Here is a 9,886-nt window from a genome sequence, read left to right as displayed (position 1 = left end):
TCCTTACTTCCCCCCCCACCCCTTGTGCACAAAATAGATGCTTTGGTCCCACTCATATTTCATATAAGTTTTTTTTTTTACCTTGCTGAATTATCCAACCACCTTAATGTGTATCATTCCTAAAAAAATAAAAAATTTTAAAAATTAAAAAAAAATAGTTTAGGCAAGTCTAAATACCTGAATTTGTCATACACTTCTGCAAATACATGACACTAATGCAAAAAATTAGCTTCATTTGGTCTCAGTGATTAATCATGTGCTTGGATGTTTTTTTGTGGATGTTTTTTCTGTGTTCAGAGTTTAAGTGAGCAAGTGAGTTTAAGTGAGCAAGACAACTTGTATGAATTAATACATGGAGGTCTGATCTGCTGTGACCTCTAAATAAAAATATCTATGATGCAGTGACTTCAAAGATCACTACTTAGCCCCTTGGGTGCATTGTACTTACCTATAACAAAATGGATGTCTTTTTGATCTGGGGAAACAGTATCCAGTCAGAAGCTGTGTTTTCTTATATCCATCCCCAACTTAACTCATATGTCAAAGCTCTACTGGCCCTGCATCTGTTGAACTGATTAAAAGTTTTGCTGCTGTTAGCAATGCACAGAATCAGGATGAGATTTTCTTGAATATAAAGAGGTAAATCTAGGATGAGCAGCTAAACACAGCTTTTCAGATCTGCAAAGCTGGCTGTGCTTTAGTGAAGCTGAGTTCATTCACAAGAGCTGTTCTCACGGGTTTGAACTGCACATGTTCTCTTTCCCTATGGAATTACATTTTTTTTCTTCATTCCCTAGCACTTCCTTAAAACTACAAGGCATGCATTCAAAAAGAAAAAAAAAAGGAAATTTCCATGATTCTTACAGTTTAATTAAAGGAAGATATTTAAGTGAGTACTTAAGTTTATTGATTTCTAGGTGGCTTAAGTATGCATTTAATTAGCATATAGGTAAATATGCTCCTAAGTCATCATCTTGGTTTATTTGAGAAGAATTGCTTTATCTGTCCTGTGTTAGTCAGTCTAGGTCACCCATGCTGTATTGTATTGTTGTATGATAAGTGCTATCTCCACTTAAGGCAGGAGAGACCCCCTTTGACCCTGCCTTCAAGGATACAGAAATCCTGCACTGCCATATTCTACCAGGATGACAGAAGCAAGAGAGACAATTAGACAATGCCTGAGGACCACAGAGGCACAGCAGGGTGATGGACAAGCTGAAACAACCTTTGTGAGGATCAGGGTAGGAACTCAGCTGAGAAGGTGCTGTCATTGCTTGAGAAGAGCTGTATGGGGTCCTTCATCTCAGCACTGTGGCACCAGAAGTGTGAAGGGTTTGAATCCTGCTAATCATGGCAAGACACACCAAAAGCCAGGGCATTCTGTCTCAACAGGGTTTGCAGAGAACTTATTAGGGAGAGGCAGAGATGAATGTGAACACATACCCCCTTTTCCCATTATCACACAGTACTAATTTCCACAGGCTACTGGTTTGATTAACAATAAATTACAGTTTCCAACTGCTAGTACAGTAGAACTGTTAATTTTGTAGATTACTTAATACTCTACACATAGCCTAATAATTGCAAGATGAAGAACTCCCTGATTACAACCTAAACTGAGACTTAGGAAAAAAAGTGTATTCCCTTTTAAGGATTACTGACATGCCATTTGTATTACAACCACATGGGAAGGGCCCCCACTGCACCTTTTCTCCACTGCACTATACTGAATGATACAAAAAAAGTCTTTTCTTTAACAGCATCCATGCTTGCAAGTATTGCACAACTCACACTGTGGCAAACATTTGCAAATGAAAGCCTGAGAAAACAATGGGCTTTACATCTCAACGAGCAGGTATGTTATATAAGTTATAGGTTTAATCCTGTGTCTCTGAGAGGTAGATTCATGATTGTTTGGAAAAGGCTAAATTCTCCTTTTAGGATATTACTATGTATTCCTTCTTTTTTTCTTTGTTTTTCTTTTTTTATTTATTTTAAAGTAATTTGATTTCTTACATTTTAGTACTGTCTTGTATCCAAGTAAGCAAAAAAACCCAAAAAAACTGAAAAAAAAAAAGGTGATATATAAGAAACTCACAGGAAAAAGAGGATGAAGAAGCTAAAATTTAACATGAAAGGATCTGCACAATCACTAAACAGTTAACCTCTCTTGTCTAACTTTGCAGTGTATCTGGTGTGTGTACATGGGTGTACCCATATGTCCTTTTCTTTTTCCTCCTGTTTGTCTCTTGTTATCACTGATTGTCCCCAGAGTATATCTTTTTGTGTCTGGTTTGTAGGCAGTACCTTGTCTTCCATCTTTATATAACTATTCTCCCCCTCAGTTTTCAGCACAGCAGTCTCTATGCCAGTTTCTTCCTCTCAGCTCATGGTAATCACCTCCCTTTATATATATGTATAGATGTGCAGTCCCACAGTTCTCATCACTTATCTAAAGTGCTTTTCTTAAACCTGGGAGTATACCTGTTCTGCTTTTGTTCTGCTGGGTTCTCCTTGTGGGAAAATGTGCTGGGACCCCTTATTTACCTAAGGGAAAATAGCAAGTAAATTAAAAATCAGATAGGTCATTTGTTTATAGCATCATCATAGAAACTTGCTCTATTTACAGATTTAAATGCATGCTGCACCTTGTTTTGAGTTGGCATGCTGTGAAATATAAGGACTGCCCAAGCATGAGCAGTAATTAGTGCTCTTTAAAATCTGTAATCACAATTTTTATTTTATCATGTTATCACCAGAAACAATTAAAATACTACACTATCTGGCATATGTTTTAAAGTACTATCTTTACCTTTCTTCATCTTCTTCTTCGTCCAGGCTTGGGCTTGCTTTATCCTTTTTTACCCTTTATGTCTCTTCTCCGGTTTGAGAATGAAAAAAAGTATGAACACTACAAACTCTGCAGGGACTTCAGGAAAATATTTAGTACAATGTTGTTTCCTGACGTTTTCATGGCTTTTTACACAGACAGAACCACAGAAAAGATGCTGTATCTAGGGCAATTCTTCCAGTTTTGCACTACACAGTATGTGGCACTGGGGAAGTTGAAGGACTCACTATGTATGTCCAGCAATAACGAAGCAATCCCTGTTTAATGAGAAAGGAGAAAAAAAATGTTTTTTTTATTCCAGAAGCTCAAGTATTCATCTTACTGTGGAGTTCAGACTTACTTTGTTTAGGGACACTTCAGGTTCCTTGGAAAATACAACTATCAACTTCTATCTCATGAGCCTGCCAAAAGCATGTGTTTTCCTCTGGGCACGTTTTCCAGAACTATTCACACAACTGAAAATTAATCACTGTTCTTATTTTTTCTTTTTTCCTAATCCACCTTTGCTCTTTCCTCCCTTTTCTCTCTCTTGCTCCCTATTTTCTTTTACCAATAGAAAAGGGAGAAAACAGAACACAACAAAATTTGTCAGTACCTCCTGGGTTCAGATACTCACTGCTTGCTGGGTTATATCCAGCAACCTCATCTGGGACCGAACAGGATCCACCCCATGGTGATGAGGGAGCTGGTGGAAGAGCTCTCCAAGCCACTCTCCATCATTTGCCAACAGTCCTGGATCACTGGGGAGGTCCCAGATGATTGGAAGTTGGCAAATGTCACACCAATCCACAAAAAGGGATGAAAGGAGGACCCGGGAAACTCCAGGCCTGTCAGCCTGACCTCAGTGCCTGGCAGGGTTATGGAGCAGATCATCCTGGGGGCAATCACACAGCACCTTCAGGATGGACAAGGGATCAGACCCAGCCAGCACGGGGTTAGGAAGGGCAGGTCCTGTCTGACCAACCTGAGCTCCTCTTATGATCAGGTCACCTGCCTGGTGGATGAGGGGAAGGCTGTGGATGTGGTCTACCTGGACTTCAGCAAGGCCTTTGACACCGTCTCCCACAGCATTCTCCTGAAAAAGCTGTCAGCCCGCAGCTTGGACAGGAGCACCCTGTGCTGGGTTAGGAACTGGCTGGAGGCCCCCAGAGAGTGGTGCTGAATGGTGCTGATCCAATTGGCGGCCGCTCACCAGTGGTGTCCCCAGGGATCAGTGCTGGGCCTGGTTCTGTTTAATATCTTCATTGATGATTTAGATGAGGGGATTGAGTCCACCATTAGCAAATTCACAGATGACACTAAGCTGGGGGAAAGTGTCGATCAGCTGTGAGGCAGGAGGGCTCTGGACAGCCTGGAGAGTTGGGCTGATTCCAACGGGATGAGGTTCAACAAGGCCAAATGTTGTGGCACTTTGGCCACAACAACCCATGGGGATTGTTGTCCAGGCTGGGGACAGAGTGGTTGGAGAGCAGCCAGACAGAGAGGGACCTGGGAGTCTGGATTGACAGGAAGCTGAACATGAGGTTGGATATTGAGAAGAAATTCTTTACAGAGAGGGTGATCAGACATTGGAATGGGAGGTGGTGGATTCTCCAACCCTGGAGGTTTTAAAGAAGAGACTGAATGTGGCACTCAGAGCCATGGTCTGGGAACCACAGTGGCAGTGGATTAAGGGTTGGACTTCATGATCTCAGAGGTCCTTTCCAACCTGGCTGATTCTGTGATTCTCTGATTCTGTGATTCTCTGATTCTGTGACCTGTATCCAGCAACACCAGGGATCCAATAAAATAGGGGACTACTGGAAACCACAGTCTAGGAATTACATCTTTGAGTAGCTAGTAGGCACAAGGATTATGCTCCTGAACGCTATCTACCTATGAATGTAACATAACTTCAGCAAACCAGAGGAGAGTGTTGATTGTTCTGCAGTCCTGCTTTCTTTCTGGAGGATGAAGTAGCACAAGACAATTTTCCTTCTAAGCTGAGTGTTGAAGGAATATGCCCAAGGAACACGCAAGCATTGCATAAATGGATTTGCCTGGCAGACATTGTCTGAGACACAGGTTATCTGCACTGATTCAGGTTTTTTTGTTTTTGTTTTAAGGACAGGGAACTTAGAAAATGATGTGAGGCTCAATTCAAAATTAGTTCCTCTAAACTGTGGAGCAAATGATGTGGTCCAAACTTTCAATGTGGTTTTGGCAGTGTTAAGGTGGGGAGAACATCCATCCTTCCCTAGAGGCTCTTCAGACTCTCTGGATGATCACTGCCAGCCTGATGCCCTTGGTGAGCAACCTATAACCATCACCTGCCTCCTGATCATTGGCAACCACTGGAAACTGTAATTAAATTGGACAAGAAGAGAGAGCTCAAGTAGGTTGAATTCCTTAAAATGTTATTAAATGAGACAGCTGGGCAGAGAAAAAGGGTATTTGTGTCCACCCTGAGGAACAGATTAGGAAACTCACTCACCACTGGACATTGTATAATCAGTATATAGAAGATGTGCTACTGACTAAACTCCATTCTCTCTGGTGCTCTGGGAAAAATTTTTTCAGCATCTGCCTGAAGTGTGAGGGATCTTTCTGCATCTGATGATAAATTGTGTTTAATCACTTTTACATTTTCAGTGACTTTCACCTAGATAAGTGATCATTGTGGTATTGTGCAATAGATTTATACATTCTTCTTGATTTATTCCCTTTTTATAGATTTGATACAGTTGTTTTACTACAAAAATAATCTAGGCTTATGTACTGAGAGTGCAAATTTAAATAATTACCAGCTGATACTTTTATTCCGCTTTTGAGGCTTTTCTTTTCACCTTTTGTTCCTCATTTAAATAGTTATTTAAGTAGCTCAGCTGACACTATCAATAGGTAAGAATGTTGCAGTTCCTCAGTGTCTGCTGTATACCAACCTTTGCTGTGCACCAGCTTATATAATTTTTAAATCTAAAACGCTGAAGCTGGATCTAGTGCTCCTTATAACATGTAAGATATTTTAAATAGCAAACTAATATTTAAGTACTTAAGAATAAAGGGGGTTTTTTTTGTTTTTTTTTTCTGAAAGATCAGCTGATGTTTTATATCACTTCAATTTTAAGTAACAGACTTTAGGTGACTGGCAGACAGCAGTGGAAGGAAGTTAAAAAGGAAGCTAGAGCAGAGGAAATATTCACATACTAAAGAGAATCATAGTGAAACCATCTGTATATATAAGCTATATATATATATATACTAATATACACACAGGATACTGAGTCTTTTTCTCTGCTATGTGAAAGGAATAATACTTAATATAAAGTTCCTTGACATCTTAAGATGATTGAGCCTCATGTTTTCTGCATGGTTTAGTATTTTCAAAGTGGGACAAGTAATCATCTCTTACATAATAAACCATCTGCATGGATATAATTAAACATTTGCTCAGTTGCATTTGATATTAAACCAGAAAAATAATGTGTTTTAGTAGCATTTATCATGCAAAAGATGCCAAAATCAGCTGAAAATCCATCTATAACATCCTGGTTAGTTGCTAAGCTTTTGAAGGGCTCTTGAATAGATCTCAAATGTGATGCTGCATAACTCAGGTTGACATGGTAACGTGCATCGTAAGGAAATCTCAGCTTTATTAGCAACTTCATTTTAATTCCCTCCCCTTTTCATATGCTTCCCTCAGTTTCTGGGGTAAATGTATCTCAAGAGCCTCTGACTCTCACTCATAATTATTTGGCATAATTAAGATAGTATGCTAGTCTTTTATTTTGTAGGCAGCAGAATAGTAACAGGTCTATGAAATGAATGCCTAGTAGCATTTTTTTAATGACCATGCTAAATTTAGTGCTGTTCTGAGAGAGATGATGTGTATTGCTTGCCTAACAGGATGCTTGCTATATTAGGACTGATCTGGCAGCCCTCTGCCAGAGCAAACAGGCAGAAAAGTAGAAATTTTCTCAATATAGCTACCTTAACAGATATGTGAGCTGTTAAAGGTCAAGGACCAGAGCCATAAGCCCTGAAGATTATTGTTGGAGCAGGCAAGACCAAAAAAGCCAAACTTTGAGGATGCAGGCTGAAGGAATGACAGCAGGGTTAAAAGGAAACCTGTTAGATAGAGGCAAGAGCAAGTTTGCAAGAAAAAGCAGACATAGCGATCACCTTTGGGATATTTGGATAAAATTAAGACTTCTTGGATGATCATCACAAACTTGTAGATCTCAACATAAACACATCTATAGAATGTTTTAAAATATTTCTCCCCAAAAGCTTCATTTCTTCAGCAAAATCAACAATACTTTGCTTTTAGCAAGGTTTCACATCTTTATACATTCCTTTGTTATCATCTGCTGTGCATGAGGGAGCACTACAGATGGGTGTATGGTGTGGGATGTGTCTGGCGACTTATAGCATGTGATGGAGGGAAGGAAGGGACTGTGGAGCTATGAAAGCATCCAAGGAACATGACAGAGCAGGGAAACAAAGTGCTGTGCTGCATGAATGCATGAGGCACAGACAGCTGAAGAGGAGGGGCAGGATTTGTTTCATTGTATGACACTTGACGGGTCTACTGGATACAGAATCCCAAAGGGATGCAGGCTCATCCAACCTTTTGAGTAAGTCATGGATGATAAATAGAGTACTTCAGCTCTGAGACTGACTGAGGGATAGGACAACTGCAAGATTCCGCAGAGGATATGTAAAGGCAGACTTGGAGTAACAAACAAAAAGCTTAGCTGAAGCTTTTCCTGCAACCATGACACTGCTCACTCTTCAACCCCCAAAATAACTTAGTGCTTAAAAAAGTGAGATGTTACCATTGCACTAGACATCAGTGTTATAGAGTGAGAAATGAATGTTTAAATTTGTCACCTAGCTTTACAGGGAACTTTAATTCACCATGGAAATACTGACAACACTGTGAGATCTCTTACAAAGGCAATCTAATCAAGGAATTAGAAATATTAAAAAAACCAACAAACTCTGACAAATGAAAGAATAGAAAAGATCTTCCTCTTTGCTGATAAATGTGTAATTAAAAAGACTGGAACTAGCTTCCATGAGAGCTTCTGGGTCCATGGTAGCTCCACATGTCTACTTAACATGTGATTCCTTCCACAGTGACATTCCAGAGCATCAGAAAACCCAGACTTTTTTTAAACTGACAAGTCAGTTCTCTATTGTTCAGATAACTCTAAATGTAATAAACATAACAGAGTATCTTGGGTTAGTGCAGTGGTGTGTTGGAAGCAGGGGAGCCACAGGGGTGGCTTCTGTGAGAAGCTGCTGGAAGCTCCTCAGGCTCCAATCCCTGCCCCACCTCTGCCCAAGGCCAAGCAGGTATGGGAAGCTGGATGGAACTGGAACTAAGGGAAAACAAAACCACATAAAATATAAAAAAAGAGACAGCGCAGAGGAGAAGAAGAGGTGAGGGACTAATGCCAGAGAAAAAACACCCAGGTCAGTAGAAAAGGAGGGGGAAAGGTGACTGAACAGAGCTTTCCCCACAGCACATGGTGAGATGGCAGCTGTCCCACTGCAGCCTATGGAGGAGCGCGGGGGAGCAGTCCCCGAACAAACAGTCTGAGGCAGTCCCTGAGCAGTCTTTGAAGGACTGCGGTGGGGTAAATGTGGATTTGTAGCCTCTGAAGTGTCTCAGGTGGGCAGATGTAAAAAATCATCCTGTGCAGGATGGCAGAGAGGGTCAGATGTGGATCTGCAGCCCCGGAGGACCCCGTGTCAGGGGAGGTGACTGTTCCCGCAGCAGCCGTGACTCTGTGTGCAGCCCGGGCTGGAGCAGTCTGTGCCTGAGGGACTGCACCTGTGGGAGGGACTCATGGCCGAGGCGTTCCTGAGGGACTCTGTCCCATAAGAGGGACCCCGTGTTGGAGGGGGGAAAGAATGTGAGGAGTCCTCCCCCTGAGGAGGAAGAAGCGGCAGAAACACCGTGTAGGGAACTGACCCTAAGCCCTCCTGCCCGTCCCCTGTGCCCTGAGGGGGAGGCGGCAGTGAAGCAATGCGGCCACGGGAAGGGAGGGCTGGGGGAAGGTGTTAAGGTCTGGCCATGTTTTCTCTTCCTCCTTGTAGATTAAATTCGGTTGGTTTTTTTCCAAAGTTGAATCTGTCTGGTTTTTTGCCTGTTACCATAATAGGGGAAGGCAAGCCCCCCCGTCCTTGCCTCGATTAAGGAGGCTTTGGGTGGGTTTTCTCCTCCCTGTCCCACAGGGGGTTTGAGGGGTGTGAGCAGAGGCCTGGCTGATACCAGCTGTGCCTGACCTGTGACATGCAATGAAGCTGAGGGAAAAAAATAAAAACAGTGGTTTGAAGGCAGTTTTCCCTGGGCCTGCACCATCCAAAAGGGAAGAAAGAATAGGAAATTTTCATGCCACTGTCTACTGCAATATCATCAATTAATTGTTGTGCTTAAAAAATGCTGGTTTTCCATATGAACTTGCTTTGCTGAAGCTGCACAAACTTAACCCTGCATGTTTTCAGATTCTTTACTTTAAAGGTATGAAGACATGTAATTCTGCTTATGCAAAAAAGCCCTTCATAAATTTTCAAGGGATTTTTTACGCTAAGCCTTCCAATACTAAAGCAAAATTAATGAGTTCCTCAAAACAGAGGACTTTGAATTCCACTTTCATGGCAAATTAGGTTTTGCTTTGTTGCCATCTAAGAGCATGTAGATTAACTTGCTTAATAATGCTTTCCTTCCTATTTGAATGTAATCTCAAGATTTGTGTATGAGTTCTTTCTGGCTATTAACAGTAACACTCTCCTTTTATCAAAATTCGTGTTTAAGGCTATGTGTGAATATATTTCACAATGACTGCACCAATGCTTTCAAAATGTAACTGCATGGCCAAGCAGAAGAGCTGTCTGGTGATGCAGAACTGCCAGTGGCCCTGCTCTCTATGCCTCATTCGATTCCCCACATAAACATATTTACTATATAGATAGAGATGGCTTCATTTCCCATCAAAGGACTGAGCTGACAATCCAGAGTTTTAAAATCGCAGAAAACATCTACCT

The 9,886-nt window shown here is 41.4% G+C and overlaps 1 protein-coding gene across 1 annotated transcript in view; it reads left to right on the top strand.

Moving 5' to 3' along the window:
• CCDC169 (coiled-coil domain containing 169) overlaps positions 1-8,405 on the top strand; it is a 60,312-nt gene extending 51,907 nt beyond the window's left edge. Inside the window, exon 8 of the mRNA XM_071737716.1 lies at positions 8,362-8,405. Within this exon, the coding sequence (XP_071593817.1) occupies positions 8,362-8,371 (10 nt within the window). The 3' untranslated portion in view covers positions 8,372-8,405. The remainder of the gene's footprint in view (positions 1-8,361) is intronic.
• The last annotated feature ends 1,481 nt before the right edge of the window (positions 8,406-9,886 follow it).

The sequence above is a fragment of the Heliangelus exortis genome, chromosome 1, assembly GCF_036169615.1.
Source record: "Heliangelus exortis chromosome 1, bHelExo1.hap1, whole genome shotgun sequence".
Lineage (NCBI taxonomy): Eukaryota > Metazoa > Chordata > Aves > Apodiformes > Trochilidae > Heliangelus > Heliangelus exortis.
Note: the sequence above shows the minus strand (reverse complement) of the source record. Positions and strands in the feature narration are given on the sequence as shown.